We start from the raw sequence: 18,627 nt of genomic DNA on the forward strand, positions 1-18,627 counted from the left end.
GACCGAGTATGTAGTAGGCACCGTGGGGATCGGAAATCCAGGCTGTCATCAGTGCCTTCGGGAGCTGGAGTCCGGAGGCAAAACAAGCACATCCCGCGCTCTCGCACAAAAGCCCGGATGCAGTATTTCATCAAGTCTAGACTGTGGGCTTCAGTCGAGACAGTCGAGGGCCTCTGGGACCGATGGAGCCGAGGGGTCACCAGGAGACTCTCAGAGCCTGCGAGGCCTGAGCAGCCTGCAGAAGTCAGCCTCTGTGGAGGAGGGCAGAGTGACAGAGCGTTCTAAAGCAGCCACTTCCAGGGAGTTCTTTTTTTAACTGGGATTCCCTACTAATACGTTTTCTATCACCCCTGGTGTGCACACACAAATAAGGAACACAGGTTTTGTAAAATGTTTCACCTTGTTCAATGTGGTGTGTCTGATATTTTCTATTTCATTTTCAATAGATTAATCCATTAATAAGTTGAAAACTAATAAAGGGACCAGAAGTCCAGAATGGAGCCCGCTCTAAGGAGGGAGAGACGGAGTGCTAATTAGAAGAGAGGATTTTCTTTTTTTTAAATGAATTTGTTTATTTTTATTTACTCGAAAGGCAGAGAAGCAGAGAGATCTCCTATCCTCTGGTTCACTCTCCAAATGTCCTTAATTGCTGGGGCAGGGTAGGCCAAAGCCAGGAGTTGGGAACTCAGTCTGGTGCTACCCCGTAGATGGCAGGGACTCAGGTCCTTGAGGCTTCACTGCTGCTTCCCAGGATGCAAATTAGCAGGAAGCTGGAATTGGCAGTGGAGCCAGGACTCCAGTTCAGACATCCCCATAAGATGCAGGTCCCAAATGGTGTCTTAACCACTGCACCAAATCCCTGCCTTCGTATTTGCATGGGAAGAAGAGAGAGGTAGTGTTGTCAATGACCAGGTGAGCTCGAGAAACCTTCCTTGATTCTGGAGTGGGAATGAATGACTTTGGGATGTTTTAGCAAAAACGTCAGACTTCATCTGTTTGTCTAACCAACCTAGATTGACCAGGCAAGATTTTTGAGTATCTTTTTTTTTTTTTTTTTTTTTGGCCAGGCAGAGTTAGACAGTGAGAGAGAGAGAGTTATAGACAGTGAGAGAGAGAGACAGAGAGAGAAAGGTCTTCCTTCCGTTGGTTCACCCCCCAAATGGCCGCCACGGCCGGCACGCTGTGCTGATCAGAAGCCAGGAGCCAGGTGCTTATCCTGGTCTCCCATGTGGGTGCAGGGCCCAAGCACTTGGGACATCCTCCACTGCCATCCCAAGCCACAGCAGAGAGCTGGACTGGAAGAGGGGCAACCAGGACAGAATCTGGTGCCCCGACCAGGACTAGAACCTGGGGTACTAGCACCACAGGCGGAGGATTAGCCTAGTGAGCCGTCACGCTGGCTGAGAATCCTTTTGACATCTGGTTTCAATTTAGTACCTCTTAGCAGGGGATGGGGAAGGGGGTGGTGCTGAAGAATTTGCTTTGGGATTCCCCCCAGCAGTGACATTCAAAGTGATTCTTAAACATCTGTATGGTCTCAGGTTGAGAGGCTTTGGGACTTCTGGTATAGAAGTACAGGATAGAACAGCTGTGTAGGAGAGCATCTAGGGTCTATGTGGGTAAGTGTAGGAGAGGAAATGATGGCATCTTAGATGCCGAGCTTCTAGAAGCAGCATGATATGGCCATGTGTGCATCCCAGAGCTAATTGCCAGTGTAACCAGTGGCCAGGACCAGGGGTCTGTGCCAAGTTAGCATCGGCTTACTATTAGTGCTGTCCAGCGGTCTGAGTAATGGCAACTTGCCATGCAAGACTCATGCTCACAGCCCAGATTCCTAGATCAGAGAGGTCTTTTCGGGAAGCTTCTTGACCTCCACCGGAACATACCTGTGAGAATTTTAAGAGCAGAACTCTTACCTTCTCTCCTCCTTTCTCAGCCAATCACAGCCCGCTCTTTTGCTCTGTAGGGTTGTCTGTTCTCTGGGCTCCAACTCCAAATGTGTAAGCATCCGTCCTGCTCCCTCTAGCTGCTTTCCCAGAGCCCTGTCTGCGGCACATCCCAGCTGAGTGGTGTTGAGGACTATGTATTCAATGTCTGGGGTATCAGTGTTCCCTTTGCCTCACCTGATCCCAGAAAAAAGTACCTCCTGGCCTGCATCCACAAGAGACTGTAGATAAGAGAGATGAACTTCAGACCTCAAGGCATGTGCCACTGACCTTGTTCTCCAAAGAGCAGGGAAGGGGGATCTTTCCTGCCATGTCCCACAGAAATTGAACTCCTAAGGATCCACGTGGAACTGATTTTAGGGAAGCCCTGCAGGCAGATTTTTCTCTGCTTGAGAGCAGAGAGCCTTAGCAGCACTGAAAAGGATTGGCCTTTCCTTTGTTTAAGTACTTTCAGCCCTGTCCTCTGAGATCTAATCTCCTTTTGATCTTCCCAATCCAGTTTTAATTTGGTCAGTTTCAGTTAGAGGAGGATTTCAAAAGCCAGCATTTATCCCATTTAGAATGATGTAGGTAGGAAGCATTGATTCTAAGTGTACTTCAATGATTTTTTTTCTTGATGCATTATGGGGGAAATGGGCTGGAATCTGGTTCTTGGAATTTGCTACACTGTTACAGTTGTTTGAAAGGTTGTTTAGTAAAGCGTCCTATTCTACTGACAAAGGCTTACCCAAGGGCATTATATTTCTTTTGTCATCCTTCAATAGGGGATAACACCTAATGTTTTCCTGGTGAGTAAATTGATTACTATAGTAGGAGTGTGGATTCCATCGGTCCCAATCCATTCTATCTTTATTAAAAATACGCAGAAAGTGCAGCAGGCATTTCTTGCAATGGTTAAGACAGTATGGGGGTGGAAGGAACGGTGCCTGCCTATAGGGTAAAGCCTCCACGTGCAGTGCCAGCATCCCATATGGGCACCAGTTCGAGTCCCAGCTGCTCCTCTTCTGATCCAGCTCTCTGCTATGGCCTAGGAAAGCAGTAGAGGATGGCCTGAGTCCTTGGGCCCCTGCACCGATGTGGGAGACCCGGAAGAGGCTCCTGGCTTTGGATCAGATTGGTGCAGCTTCGGCCATTGCAACCATCTGGGAAGTGAACCAGCAGATGGAAGACCTCTTTTTCTCACTCTCTCTTCCCCCTTCTGCCTCTGCTTCTCTGTAACTCTGCCTTTCAAATCTTTTTTTTAAAAAAGATTCATTTATTTTATTTGAAAGAGTTACACAGAGAAAAGGAGAGGCAGAGAGAGAGAGAGAGAGAGAGAGAGGTCTTCCATCCGCAGTTTACTCCCCAGTTGGCCGCAACAGCTGATCTGAAGCCAGGAGCCAGGAGCTTCCTCTGGGTCTCCCACATGGGTGCAGGGGCCCAAGGACTTGGGCCATCTTCTGCTTCCCCAGGCCATAGCAGAGATCAGAAGTGGAGCAGCTGGGACTTGAACTGGCACCCATATGGGATGCCAACGCTGCATGCAGCAGCTTTATCCGTTATGCCACAGCGCCAGCCCTAATAAATAAATCTTAAAAAAAAAAAAAAAAAGACACAGTATGGGACACCCGTATCCCACTTGGTTGGGTTCGAGTCCCTGCTGCACATCCAATCCAGCTTCCTACTACTGTGCAGGTGACAGCTCAGGTACTTGGGTCCCTGCCATATGTGAGAGGACCCAAATGGAGTCCCAGGCTCCTGGTTTCAGTCTGGCCCAACCTTTGCTCTTGCGGGCATTTGGGATAAACGACATGGACAATCTCTGTATTCCTTCTCTCTGTTGCTTTTTTTAAATAATTTTTTTTCACTTTTATTTAATAAATATAAATTTCCAAAGTACAGCTTATGAATTACAATGGCTTCCCTCCCCAAAACTTCCCTCCCACCCGCAACCTTCCCATCTCCCGCTCCCTCTCCCATTCCATTCACATCAAGATTTGTTTTCAATTCTCTTTATATACAGGAGATCAATTTAGTATATATTAAGTAGAGATTTCAACAGTTTGCACCCACACAGAAACATAAAGTGTAAAATACTGTTTGAGTACTAGTTATCGCATAAATTCACATTGAACTACACATTAAGGACAGAGATCCTACGTGAGGAGTAAGTGCACAGTGACTCCTGTTGTTGAGTTAACAAATTGACACTCTTGTTTTTGGCGTCAGTAATCTCCGTAGGCTCTTGTCATGAGTTGCCAAGGCTATGGAAGCCTTTTGAGTTCGCCAACTCTGATCATATTTAGACAAGGTCATAGTCAAAGTGGAAGTTCTCTCCTCCCTTCAGAGAAAGGTACTTCCTTCTTTGATGGCCCCGTTCTTTCCACTGGGATCTCACTCACAGAGATCTTTCATTTAGGTTGGGTTGTTTGGTTGTTTTTTTTTTTTCCCAGAGTGTCTTGGCTTTCCATGCCTAAAATACTCTCATGGGCTCTTCAGCCGTATCCAAATGCCTTAAGGGCTGATTCTGAGGCCAGAGTGCTATTTAGGACATCTGCCATTCTATGAGTCTGCTGTGTATCCGTTTCCCATGTTGGATCATTCTCTCCCTTTTTGATTCTATCAGTTAGTATTAGCAGATTCTAGTCTTGTTTGTGTGATCCCTTTGACTCTTAGACCTATCAGTGTGATCAATTGTGAACAGAAATTGATCACTTTGACTAGTGAGATGGCATTGGTACAAGCCACCTTGATGGGATTGTATTGGAATCCCCAGGCACATTTCTAACTCTACCATTTGGGGCAAGTCTGATTGAGCACCAAAAAGGAAACCTGTTGAAGTGAAATGGACACTATGAGAAACAGTGACTTGATCAGCCCTTGTCCTGACTGTTGATGAACAACTTAATACTTTATCCCTTTTAGTATTTTTTTTTGTTCCACTTAATACTATTGGTTGAACTGTAATGAACACACAATTATTCTTAGGTGTTTAAATATAACTGAAAAGTGATCCCTGTTAAATATAAGAGTGGGAATAAGAGAGGGAGGATATGTACAATTTGGAACAAGCTCTTCCTCAGCTTCTGATTCTGTTCTCTCCTTCCTCTGCTCCGAATCCTTCAGTGGCTCACCGGTGCGTTTTCAAGTTAGAAGCTTCTCTGCCTTGTGCTGAAGACTCGTGTGTTTTTATGTGAAGAGTAAAGCCTAGCTGTGGTGCACACGCAGGTTTTCCTGTTACCACGGCTTGCAGAATTATGCTGTGGCATTTGGCGGGGTTGGCAGGGATTGAGACTTTGCTCAAAGCCATTTCATAGCTTGCTCAGGAGAGGTTTTGTTTTGGTGAAATGCTGTGGAGTTGGTAGCCAGGACAACTATGTAAAATCAGCACACAGCTCAAAACTCAGGACCCAGCAAACAAGCCAGCAAGAGTGACTGTGAAAGCAGATGAGGGATTGTGTGTCTATAAACCCTTGGGTGACCTTGAGCTGTTGGCCAGTGTGGTTCTGAACACAGTGGACTGGGTGAGCTGTGGACTAGGTCAAAGGCCAGTGTTCTGAGGCGCCAGTTGTCAAATTCAGTTAGAAAGTAGCTAATGTATAAACTGGCCTTGAGGTCTTTTTAAGTTGCTTCATCTCCCTAAGTTCGTTAGAAGAATTACCTTTAGTTCAGAGTCTGGTGACGGGGCTCTGCGTCTCAGTTTATGCTGAACTACTGATGTTTTCTTTTGGGAAACCAGCCTTTTTGGGTGTCCCCGTGGTGAAGGGGAAGGTATTTTTAAAGTTGGGTTCGAGCTGGGAGGCCCCGCTGACTCACATGGCAATGGCCCGTGTCGCTCACCAGCTCTGCCTCTCCCCTTGCTTTCTAGACCAATGAGTGGAACAAGAACGATGACCGCCTGCTGCAGGCCGTGGAGAATGGAGATGCAGAGAAGGTGGCCTCGCTGTTGGGCAAGAAGGGGGCCAGCGCCACCAAGCACGACAGTGAGGGCAAGACCGCGTAAGTGGGCAACACTGGTTTCCACCGATGCTTGTTCATGGGCTTCAGCGTTTTCCAGGGTCTGTCATATCAGAGGGAAATCCTGCAAGTGCTTTATGGGGTCTCTGTGAAAAGACTGTTGCTTCCCCCACCCCCTGCTCCCATGTTAGAATAAGAAAGAAGAGACTTTCGTCTCGTTCCTTTCTCTTCAAGTTCCAAGTCATACATTGAACTTTGCCTGGAACAGCTATATTTGCTCTTGAGCATAACCAAAGATTTCACCGGACTACAAAAACCACCAAGGAGGCAACCGATGGGTAGGTGGGAGATGAATTCTATCCTAGATAAGAAACAGATTGAGAGGAAAAATAACTTGTTCCAATATCACCCTCAAACCTTACTGCTTATATTCCTAGTGATTTCTATACCATTTTTCTTAATTAGACCAGTAATGACATGAGTAGAATATTTATTGCTTTAAGATTTGGAATACATGGTACTCTTGTTGGCTATAATTAATACTGTGTATTTGAGTAAATGTGTGTGTGCCCCTGTTGTGTGTTGATTAATTTATACCAGCCTTACATTGGTGGTATACCAACGCGTGCAATGCCTGGTAGTATTGTAGAGCGACCATTGTCTTTGACTTTGGATCCAGATAGACTTCTATGAACTCTATCCTGTGTGATTTGTGTAATCCTTGAAACTCCACTTCTTTGCTGTAAAATGTGCATGATATTATTTGACCACTGGAGTAGTTGTGAGTATAAAAATGAGATATAAATGTAGGTTGCCTTCCGAGGAGGCTCTGAGATTAGAATTTGCATGCAAGTAGTTTCTAGAGCCAGAGGTCCCAGGAAGCAACCTAGATGTCCTTACTATGTGTGACTGGGATTCTTTAAGAGAGAGAGAACCAACATTCCGATTTGTTGGTTCACTTCCCAAATGCACCCAAGTGAAGCTGAAGCTGAAGCTGGCAGTTGAAAACTCAGGCTTAGTATCCCACTTGAGTGGGAGGGACCCAAGTACCCGAGCTATTGTTACTGTCTCCCAGAGTGTGCATTAGCAGGAAACTAGATCATAAGTGGAACAAGAAATGGAACCCAGGCAATCCATTATAGGATGTGAGCATCCCAAGAGGCATCGTAACCACTTAAGTAACCATGATGCCCGCCTCTTCTGTTTGTGTAACTATTTACTGGAATACAACCATACCAGTTCACGTAAACATTTTTCATGGCTGTTCCTGCACTACAAGGGTAGGGTTGAGTAGTTACAGTGCAGACCAGATGGCTCACGAAGCCAAAAACATTCAATCTGTGGTCCTTTACAGAAGTCTGCTTCCCCTAGGTTTAGAATATGCCTCGGGGTTATCCCACCCAGGGGATAAGGAAACTGAGGCATCCGATCCATTTCCTGTTTCTCAGAGGTTGAGTGCTGCTCCTAGAGGCCAGAAAATGTCCCCGCTGAGATGGGAGGAGTAACTGCTGCTATAGGTGGGCTTTGGAAAGAACTAGTCCAGTTCCCAGGACACAGTAGGCACTGGATAAATCCAGTTCCCTTCCCTTCCCATCAGTGGTTCTCAGTGCTGGTTTTAGAAACTATTGATGGTGTGACGGACCACCCCAGAGCTTGAGTCACTTGCTCAGTGGGGAGGTCTGGGAATCACTGTTTTTTGCCTTCAGTGTTTTTGATAGCACACCTGGTGCTTTTGGGCTACTCTTTGTACCACTATCCAGGTTCTTGATATCTAGCCCCCACCCCACTTTGCAGGAGTCTATGCGAGATGACCCTTTCCAGTCATCCTAGAGAAAAGGGAGATACGTGTTTCTGGTCGTGTGTATCCAAGACAGTGCTCACCAAAAAGAAGATAGACAATTTAGGTCAGCGAATTAGCCACAGTTGTGATCAACATAACCAGTTATGTGCCTTTTCATAGATAGTTGTTATGTGTAGAAAAAGATGACCAGAGTCCTATTTTCTCTTGTTTTCATTTTAATAAAACAAATATAACATCAAGTTTACCATTTTCATGGCTTTAAAGAATGCATTTCAGTGGCATTCAGTAAATTCACTGAGTTACGAATGGTATCACTGTGGAGTTTTAGAACTTTTTCATCATCTAAAAGGAAACCTTGTACCCACTCTGCAGTGGCTTCTCCAACTCCTGCCTCCTCCCCCAGGCAAACACTCACCTGCTTTGTACCCCTGTGGATTTGCCTGTTCTGGAAATATCATATAAATGGAATCATATACTGTGTGGCCTTTTGTCTCTAGCTTCTTTCACTGAGCATAATGTTCTCAAGGTTCATCTGTGATGTAGCATTTATCAGAACTTCATTCTGTTCTCTTTAATGGTAAAAATGCATAAACCGGTTACAGAAAAATCACCGCCTCTATTTTGCAGATCATGAAACTAAGGCCCCCGAAACACAGCTTTCTTGGAATTAACTGCAGAAATAGCATTAACACCTTGACCCCTGCACCTAGAGGGCTACAGGGGTACATCAAGAAGTTCATGGAAAACAGCTTTAAAAGGCTTTTTGGGGGGTGCAGAGACTTTAAAATCCTTGCATAGTTTTCTCATCATCCACATTTTCCATGAACTTTTCGCTTCATAAGAACCCGAGGCAGCCCCATCTAGGCCCTGTGGGGCTTCGTGTTGCAGGGTGTGATTGCTGCTGCTGTGGCCCATGGGGCCGTCACAGGAGCCTGTGCCATGCTGTTTGAACTGCCAGCCTCTGATGCTGTGTGATACATAGGCCTTTTTTTCCTTTGTAAAGTTAGCCTGCCTCGGGTATTTTATTATAGCAGCAAAAAGCTAATACACGCGCCTTCAAGGAGCATATAGTTGACTTGCGCAAAGGTAACTTCAGGAAGTTTGTGGAGGGCTGGGTGTTTGGCCTTGTGGTGAGGACACTGGCTGGGATGCTCGTATCCCACATTGGAGTACTTGAGATTGACTTCCAGGTCCAGCTCTTGATCTCCGCTTCTGGCTAATGCAGACCCTGGCAGGCTGCAAGTGATGGCTCAGGCCATTTGAGTTCCTGTCGCCCATATGAGGACTTTGCATTTAGTTCCCAGCTCCTGACTTTGGCCTCAACTGTTGTGGGCATTTGGGGAGTGAACAAATAGTGGGAGGCATTCTCTCTCTCTCTCTCCCTCCCTCTTCCTCTCCCTCTCTCCCCCTCTCCCCCTCTCCCCCTCCTTTCTTCCCTTCCTCCCTTCCTTCCTCCTTCCCTTTCCCTCTTTTTCTTCCTCCCTCTCAAAAGACAAAAGAAAAATGTTAAAATGTTCATGGAAAATGCCATGAATTATCTTTTAAGTCATTGCTCCATGAACTTTTTGAAGGACTCATATATACGGAAAGGCAGAAGAAGTAATGAAAAGTGAAAAGAGAAGATAATTATTTTCCAGAGAAGGATTTTCCATAAGTAATCATCTGTCAACATTTAATTTTTCTGCTTAGAATATTCCTTTTGATGATTATTAACTGATAAAGATTAGAATTTACTTTTTAAAGATATCATGGAAGTAAGCCTTATCTGGTGTCACGATTTCATTCAGCATTCAGACTGCGGTGGGGCTGTGGGGTTCTGTGTAGTCTTTCTCGTCTGTTCGTTCCCATGTCACAGTGCAAGGTCAAGGGCTCAGTGCCGAGTGAGGCCCACGCAGTGTCACAGCTTTGGCTTCAGCCTTATCATCTCTGGAAACCTGCCCTTCTGTTCTATGGTTCGGGGTAATCTGCGTGTTCCTGGCAGAGTGTCCACCTGTCCATGGCACACTTGAAGATTTCTTTTCAAGTAGTGGAGGCTTTTATGTTGTTGCTGTCCTTTGCCTGGGTGCTGGGTTTGGTAGTAGATGGGCTCACACCTTCCCAGGATTCGCTCTGAACCTGGAACAGCCCAGGGCTGGGCTTGCGTCTCTGCTGCTGGAGCTCCCGGCTGACCCAGCCCATGGAGCTTGCAGGGTTGATCAGTGTTGGTGGACGTGTTGTAGAACTGTTGTGTCCCTCCCTAAGTGGTAAGGGACTCTTTGCACACTCTTGAAAATGAAGTCCTTACAGTACTTGGCCTCATTTTCTGCCTGCTCATTAGGATTTGCCTTTTGTTTTATAGAGGTCCATATCCAAATGACACTAGAGGCCTATTGTCTAGCGAGCTTTAGATGGTGATGAGGATGATGATCCATTTTATAGTTTTGCTGAGGATTCGGTAATTGCCTGCTGGCCTAGAGTCCTGATTTTAGCTCCTAAGGTCTCTCTGCCACCGCCCTTATCTACGTGTTCGCTCCTGTTTGCCTTCTTCTGGGGAGGGGCTGGCCCTGCCCTCAGGGAAGACCATGCCTGTTGGTCCAGATTCTGTGTCCAGTTCAAAGTGCCTTCCGCCCTGGTTTGCGTGGTCCTTTGTGGCCTTTTCTTCTCTTTGACCTACTTGAATCTTGATTTAGAGCTTGTTGTATTCTGTTGTATTGAAAGATCAGGAACCAAAACAGAAAAACAGACAAACCTGTTTTCCAAAAGACTTGAATACCGAGTAACATAGTAAGCTCCCTATGGAGGAAGATCACAGATTTTTTTTTCCAGTGTTGTATTGGTTTTTCCCATTGTTCTGGGCACAAATGAGGCAGCTTTCAATCAGTATTCCTGGACGTGACTTGGCAGTGTGGTTCTTAACGGAGAAGACACTGTTTCTGCTGACGATATCTTATGGTTAAATTACCTGGAGGGTGAATTAACAGGGATTCGGGAGGAAAAGGGCTCTTCTGGGGAATGTCCCACCTGATGCTGTTCTCAAAGCTTCCGGAGCAGTTTAAATAAAGAAATACCCAGCCTTGACTGCCTGCAGAACCGGATGGCCCAGCAATTCCCAAGAACATGGCGTCGGAGCCTGCATGGCGGCAGGCTTCTCTAGACGCGGCCGGCGCCCAAGGTCGATGACCAGGGCAGGTGGTTCGGTCATTCCTTAGACGCTTCAGCTTCTTCCTGAGCTATTTCTTTTCAGGAAGTGTCAGAAGGTTCCCTCCCTCCCTCCCTGACTGATCGAAATGGGTTTAAAAGAAAATTGAATGACTGGAATTAATTTAGGAGAGAGTAACAGAAGGGTGGCGTCTGGGCTGGGAGGAGAGAGCAGGGCAGAGCCTTCTAGCCACGGGCTGTGTTTCTGCAGTCAGCTCGGCTTGCCCCTGCCCCTGCCCCTGCCCCTCCCCTGCCCCATCTGTTCTCTTTCCAGGGGCGATGTGAGGAAATGGGAGGATGTCAGTTCCCTGAGTAATCTCTCACTGTAGAAATCTAATTGTTTCAAGATGGTTTCCCCTGTGTTTCGGTGTGCCTTTAATTAAAAGTGTGTGTGTTTGTCTTAGGAACAACCAGACTAAATAAAACCACTGCTGGGATTGTAGCAGTTGAACCCGTATCACCAGGCATGTATGTAGACCTTAAAAAAATATACACACACGCAGGCACACACACACACACACACACAGACATACGGAGATATATGAGTATATATAGCATTTCATGTAACCTGCATTTCAGAAACCTGCTCTTTTTGGCTTTGAAAGCAAGAACTTGTGAGCATATTTTTAGATGACTCTGTAGAGATTCAATATAAGTGGGGGAGGCCTTGAACTCTGTAAATCAGTACAATACTGGGTGTTTCTGGCTGGTGGCTTGCTGTACTTTCTCTCTTCCTGTTTTCTCAGAATAGGGATGTGTTATTTAATACCAGCCATCCAACTTGGAAATCAAGCCCTATCACCTGGTCAGCTTTCTCCAGTTTCTCTCACCTATAGTTGCGAAAGTAATGTGCCAGAAACCACTACAAACTATATGTGTAATTTCAGCCTCTTTCCTTTCCTACAGAATGGCTGCATCTTTCCTACGACCTGTTGATGTGTGTCAGGGTGAAAAACTGAAATAGGAATACTATAGCCACTCTGTTTTGGGTCACATAGATTTTTGAAGGCAACATAACCTCTGCTCACACCTGTCAAGTATGCCCCAGTGTTTGTGTTTTATAAATCTGCTGGTTGGGAGGCACTCCCTGGAACTGAAATGCTCCAGTCGGGTGTAGGCCAGATACAAAAAAGGAGAAAGTATGATCCTTGTCTAAGGGATGCATTGCAATTGCTTGGGAAGACAAAAACCAATGGAGATACTGGAGAGTAACTAATTGCTAAGCTGTAAGATCTGACAGCTGGTGAGACGCTTTCTGCCTGAGGTGTGACGTGCTGTAGCCTTGAAGAATGAATCAGTAGGGTTTGTGTGGGTGCAGGGGAGGAGGACAAAGTAGGTAGCAGCATGAACAGAGGCCAACCCAAAGTGAAAAACGCTGATCCCGTGGCCTTGTTTCTCTCCCTTCCTAGAGAACTTATCATAGGCAAAAGTGTTTGGCTTAGTGGTTAAGATGCCCACATCCACATCAAAGTGCCTGCCTCCAGCTCTTTAGTCCAGCTTCTTAACACTGCAAAACCTGGGGTGCAGCAGTGATGGCTCGAGTAATTGAGTTCCTGCTACTCATGTGGGAGATTGGGATTGAGTTCTTGACTCCCAGCTCTGGCCTTGGCCTGCTGCAGGCCATTGTGGGTAACTGGGGGGTAAATAAGCATTTACAAGCCTTTTTTCTCTCTGTCTGTATGAACTTATCACAGAGGTTCAAGTTCAGGGTCCCAATAGACACCCAGTCATTGGTTCTGTAGAGAAGGGAGAGGTTTCCCTCTTTCCCCCTTAGTACTTATGGGGGCACATTGGCTGGATCTAGAAACCCAATCAATAGAAGCAGTAATTAGCAAGAGAAAAAGCATAGATGTTTTATTGAATTTACAGGTACATGGGGAGCCCCGCGCTGGGGTGAGTCTGAAGAGGTGACCCAAGCATGATGCTTTTTAGGCCAAGAACAACCAATTTGTGAATAAGTGAAAGGACAGATGGATTACCTGGGCTAGGGCAGCAGATTCTAGTGATGTTACTAAGAGATATATTGAGGGGAGATAGATGGGGGGGGGGGGGTTGAAAAAGTTCATGGAAATGCAGTTTGTGAATAAAACTATCCCTGGATTGATTGATTGATAATTTCTATCTATCCTCCTTCCTCCCTCCCTTCCTTCTTTCCTACCTTCCTTTCATAAACTTGTCTCTTAATTGTACTTACCACGAGCTCAGTGAGGTCCCTTCATAGAAGTTAGTGGCACATAAAGGTTACATCACAGATTTCGTTCATTCAGATTCGGTGCAGCCACAGTTACTACTCTGGCAACTAAGGCTGTTTTCTGGCCTTGGGAGGGAAGGACATCCCTCCCAGAAGAGTCTTTATGACTGACTGTGTGTGGGAAAGACAGGCCGAATGGGCATTTCTGAAATTATAGCTCCTCAAATGATTGTGGCTTGAAATAATCAATATACCAGTTTGGCATATTTTGATCTACTATGATTTTTTTTTAAAGATTTATTAATTTATTTGAAAGAGTTATGGAGAGAGAGAGAGAGAGAGAGAGAGCTGCCATCTGCTGGTTCACTCCCCAAAGGCCACAATAGCCAGAGCTGGGCCGATCAGAAGCAAGGAGCCAGGATATGGGTGCAGGGGCCCAAGCTTTCCCTAGACCATTAGCAGGGAGCTGGATTGGAAGCAAAGCAACTGGGACTCAAACCAGTGCCCATGTGGGATGCCGGCACTGCAGACGATGGCTTTAACCTGCTATACCACAGTGCTGGCCCCTACTATGTTCTTAACTCCTTTAGTTCTCCACTCAGCTCCCCTGACCAGCTGTGAAAAATGCTGAGTACCACTCCTAGACATTCTGATTTAATTAGTGTGGACTGCAGTCTGGGAATGGGTTATTTTTAAAACACCCAGGAGATTACAATGGTCAGTCCAACCTGACAACTAGTGAGCTGGACATTCCACAGTGATACCCCACATTTCCCAGCACCTAGTTTCCTGACAGGTGCTATGTCCTAGCTATGGTTGGAACAAGATGTGGCTCCTGAACTGATGCAAATGTTTAAATGTTTAATAGTACTAAGGAGGGGCCAGCACTGTGACTCAGTGGGTTAAAGCCCTGGCCTGAAATGCTGGCATCCCATATGGGCACCAGTTCTAGTCCTGGGTGCTTCTCTTCTAATCCAACTCTCTGCTATGGCCTGGGAAAGCAGTAGAAGATGGCTCAAGTCCTTGGGCCCCTGCACCTCTGTGGGAGACCAGGAGAAGCTCTTGGCTCCTGGCTTCGGATCGGCTCAGCTCCGGCCATTGCAGCTATTTGGGGAGTGAACCAATAGATGGAATACATTAAGAAAAAAAATTGAAAAAGCAGACACTGCTTGTGCACAGACATTTTTATGAGAGCTGAATTTTGGCTTGAAGTAATGTATAGTCAAAGTAACATAATTCTTGTGGGTTTTTAAAATTTATTTAAAATTTTATAGCAGATACATGAAAATTACATGGACCGATGGAGTACCATGTGGCGTTTCAGTGCATGTATACATTGTGTAATGTTCATTGTGTCTCCTCAGGCATACAGCAAGTATGTATAATGAAAATATTTAAATCCCTGTCCTCTAGCTTTTGTAAATAGATAGATAGATAGATAGATAGATAGATAGATAGATAGATCGGGAAATATACAGTATATTATCTATAGTCACCATGGAGCTTCTTATTCCTATTTAATATTGTAGTACCCATTAATCAACCTTTCCCCAGCACGCTCTACCCATGTGTCCCTCTGGCCTCTGCTAACTACCATTAAACTTCTTTAAAAAATATAGTTTGTATTTTATTTGAAAGGCAGAGAGAGAGAAAGCAAGCGAGCAAGCGAGCTGGCCAAAGATGTTCCATCTGCTGCTTCACTCCCCAAATGCCCACCAAGTCTGGGCGTTGGCCCTCCATCTGGGTCTCCCTGTGAGTGGTAGGGACCCAGACACTGAGGCCATCACCTGCTGCCTCCTGGGGTGGATTGGAAGAGGAGGAGCCAGGACTAGAACCAAGCATTCCTATATGGGGTGCTGGTGTCTTACCTGCACCTTGACTGCTGTGCCAAACACAGAGTTCTAAGCTTTGAACTTCTATAACATTTCCTTGTTTTTAGGTTCTGAATATGAGTGAGATAAGGCAGTAAGTATCTATTTTTAGTTTATTTCACTAATGACCTGTAATTCCATCAGTTGTTGCAAATGGCACAATTTCATCATTTTTAGGGCTGAATAATATTCCATTCTGTGTGTATACTTTGTTCATCAGTGGAAGGACACTTAGGCTGTTTCCATTTCTTGGCTATTGTGAATAGAATGTGCTGCGGTATGCATGGGAGTGCGGATGTCTCTTTGACAGATCAGTTTCCTTTCACTTTGATGTATACTGCGTAGTTGGATTGCTGGATCTTATGATAGTTCTGTTTCTTTTAAAAAAATATTTTTGAAGAACATCCATACTGTTTTTCACAATGGCAGTACTGATTTGCTTTCGCACTAACAGTATACAAGCCTTTGCTTTTCTCCGTATTCTCATCAGCATTTCTTATCTCTTGTCCTTTTTTTATAGCAGTCAGTGTAGCTGCAGTGAAGTGACATCTCGTTGTTGTTTTGGTTCACATTGTCCTGATGCTGAAGTTTTTTAAATGTGACTGATGGCCATTTGTATGCCTTCCTTTGAAAAATGCTTATGCCCATTTTGTAACTGGATTTTTTTTGTTGTTATTGAGTTCTCTGAGTTCCATATGTATTCTAGTTGTTAAACCCTTGTCAGATATATAACCTTCAAATATTTTCTCCAGTTTTTGTGAGTTTTCTCTTCACTCTGTTGATCATTTCCTTTGCTGTGTAGAAGCTCTTTGATGAGATGCCATTTGTCTATTTTTGCTTTTGTTTCCTGTGCTTTTGGGGTCTGATCCAAAAAAAAATGCTTGCCCATTTCAGTGCCCTGAAGCATTTCCTCTTGGTCTTAAAAGTGGTTTCAAGTCCTACATTTAGGTCTTTCCCCCATTTTGAGTTGATTTTTGTACATGGTGAGAAATAGGGCTCTAGTTTCATTTTTTTGCATGTATACATCCAGTCTTCCCAGGACTGTTCTTGCTCCAATGCATATTCTTAACACTTTTGTCAAAGATCAGTTGGCAGTGCTCGGCATGGGTTTATTTCTTGGATCACTATTCTATTCCATTGGTTTATGGGTCTGTTTTTATGCTGACACCAGGCTGTTTTAATCAATGAAGTTTGAAATTAATATTTTTCAAAGTTGGGTAGTGTCGCTCCCCGTCTTCGTGGAGGAACGACACAGGACCCTGCGCTGTTCTTTTGTCTGCTCGGCCCTCCCCGGGTTTGCTGCTGGTTCTTCCCGGGTTGGCTACTGTCCCTTCCACCTCCGTGGAAGGGCGGTTCCCCCTGGCCACTTTCCCCACTTCCGCAGGGGAGCGGCACACCGCCAGCCGGCTCTCTCGGGGGCTGCACAGGTGTTCCTTCAGATAGATGTTCCCCTTAGATGTTCCTGGTGCATGTTGTCTCTCTCCTCCTTTATAGTCCTCTTCCACCAATGCCAACTCTGCTACCCACACGCCGAGTACGCTGCTCTCCTCCAATCAGGAGCAGGTCCTACAGTTTATTGGTTGAACTGGAGGCAGCTGTGTAGAAGCAGCCATATTGTGGGAGAGCAGATGTATAGAATAAGTCTTAATTCCAGTAACTTAGTCTAGTCCGAGTTGCTCCCCACAGGTAGTATAATGGTTCTCGCTTTATTCCTTTTGCTCAAGATTGCTTTGTCATTTGGAATCTTTTGTAGTTCCACATTTTAGTAATCTTTTTTCTAATCTGTGAAAAATGTCATTGGTATTTTGATAGTGATTACATTGAATATGTAAATTGTTTTATGTAGTATGGTCATTTTAATGATATTAGTTCTTCTAATACATGAACACAGAATATCTCTATTTTGTGTGTGTGTCATCTCCAATTTTTTTCATCAATGATTTATAGTTTTTATTATAGTGATCTTTCACCTCTTTAAATTTATTTTCGGGTATTTTATATTTTTTGTAGATATTGAAAATGAGTTTGATTTCTTTTTCAGAAAATTTGCTTTTGGTGTATAACAATGTTGCTGAGTTTGATTTTTGTACATTGACTGTATTCTGCAACTTTGCTGAATTTGCTTATTGGTTCCAAAAATATTTTGAAGTCTTTGGGGATTTCCAAATATAGGATTACATCATCTGCAAACAGGGATAAGTTGACTTTCTCTTTTTCAGTTTGGGTGCTCTTTATTTCTGTTGTCTAATTTCTCTGGTTAGTGCTTCAGTACTATGTTGAATGAAAGTGGTGAAGTAGACATCCTTGTCTTGTTCCAGATCTTAGAGAAAAAGAACCTTCAGCTTTCAACTTTTCTGCATTCGGTATAATGTTAGCTGTTGTGGGAAATACCCTCACCTGTCCACTGGAGATGGAACTGAACTTGGAAAGTGCAGTGAAAAGGAGACTTCATTAACAGTCTTGCAAGATTGGGTGTCTGATGAGCAGGCATGCCCAGAGCAGTTACAGCAGGCAGTTTATATCCTGGCATGCAGGTCCCTTCCGGATTCCTCATTGGCTGAGTACTATAGAGAATACTATATTCCCATAGCCTAAATTACAAAGTTACCTTCTTCCTTCCTTCTCTAATTTCCTCTTGTGAGTGACTATTCCCTAACATTGTTTGCCTATTGAGTTTTGCTACATCTGCATGTCAGCTAACAGAATGGACCACCAGACATTTTCTTAGAGCTGTTGGCTTGTTATTTGCTGGCTTATTTATAATGAGGTAGGCTCCTTCTATATCTAGTTTGTAAAGATTTTTAATCATGAGGGGTTGTTGGATTTTATCAAATCCCTTTCCTCCATCTATTCAAATGATGCTGTATCTTTGTTTATCCTTTATTCTGTCAGTGTGGTGTATATCAGATTTATTGATTTGCATAAGTTGAACCATCCTACATCCCTGGGATGACTCCCAGTTGATCATGGTGATGATCTTTTTAATGTGCTATAACCTAAGGTTTTAATGGAAAACAGCATTTTGTATTAAAGATGGATATATCTTATTATGAAATTGTGTTTTAGAAGGCTTATAACCACAATAGGGGTGAAAATTGAGGAGCACATATTTGGAAATCAGGAATGACGCTTGAGTCACAAAATATTTCATTTTAAAGCTCTTTTCAAAGTTGGGTTGTATATATTGAAAGTGAGGGATTGTAGATGCTCTTAGGGGTAGTTGTTCAGGATCAACACTCTCTGGCTTTGCCCCTCCCTCTGTCCTCTGGCCATTGCCCTCTGCTGGCTGGCCCTGCCCTGCCTTCATGTGGAGGTCAGGAGGGCCTGGGAAGCCTGCATCTCTGTGATAGAGAGCAGAGCAGGGGAGGGTGGGATGGGCTCAGCGCACACAGACAGTGATCTGCACCCACTCAGCCACTGACACAAGCGAGGGCATGTAGGAGCACAAGGTTCTCACGCTGAGCAGCACCACACGGTTCAGAGGTTGACGTACAGGATCTCAGGCCTGTGCCTGTCTTTTAGAGACATGCCTGCCTTCTTACCTCTGCCCCAGCTTCCTCCAACGCCACCATCAACACGCATCCTGCTGGGTCTTGTGTGTCATTTTCGAAGTCCAGTTTGCATCTCTTTCCTGAAACCTTCTCTAATTTCAAAGTGGGTGAGCTCTCTCCACTACCTCTGTTAAGTCAGCTAGGATTTGATGAC

The 18,627-nt window shown here is 44.8% G+C and overlaps 1 protein-coding gene across 12 annotated transcripts in view; it reads left to right on the plus strand.

The window, feature by feature from the left end:
* The window catches only part of RAI14 (retinoic acid induced 14), a 194,735-nt gene that overhangs the window by 118,654 nt on the left and 57,454 nt on the right, over positions 1-18,627 (plus strand). For 10 of the 12 annotated variants that reach the window (XM_051853525.2, XM_051853526.2, XM_070056633.1 and 7 more), the window contains exon 3: positions 5,794-5,924. In XM_051853525.2, the coding sequence (XP_051709485.2) occupies positions 5,794-5,924 (131 nt within the window). Of the gene's footprint in view, positions 1-5,551; positions 5,697-5,793; positions 5,925-18,627 lie in introns of those variants that run through there. The other 2 variants (XM_051853523.2, XM_051853528.2) reach the window with 1 other exon arrangement.

Source organism: Oryctolagus cuniculus, chromosome 14 (genome assembly GCF_964237555.1).
Source record: "Oryctolagus cuniculus chromosome 14, mOryCun1.1, whole genome shotgun sequence".
In the NCBI taxonomy this organism is placed as follows: Eukaryota; Metazoa; Chordata; class Mammalia; order Lagomorpha; family Leporidae; genus Oryctolagus; species Oryctolagus cuniculus.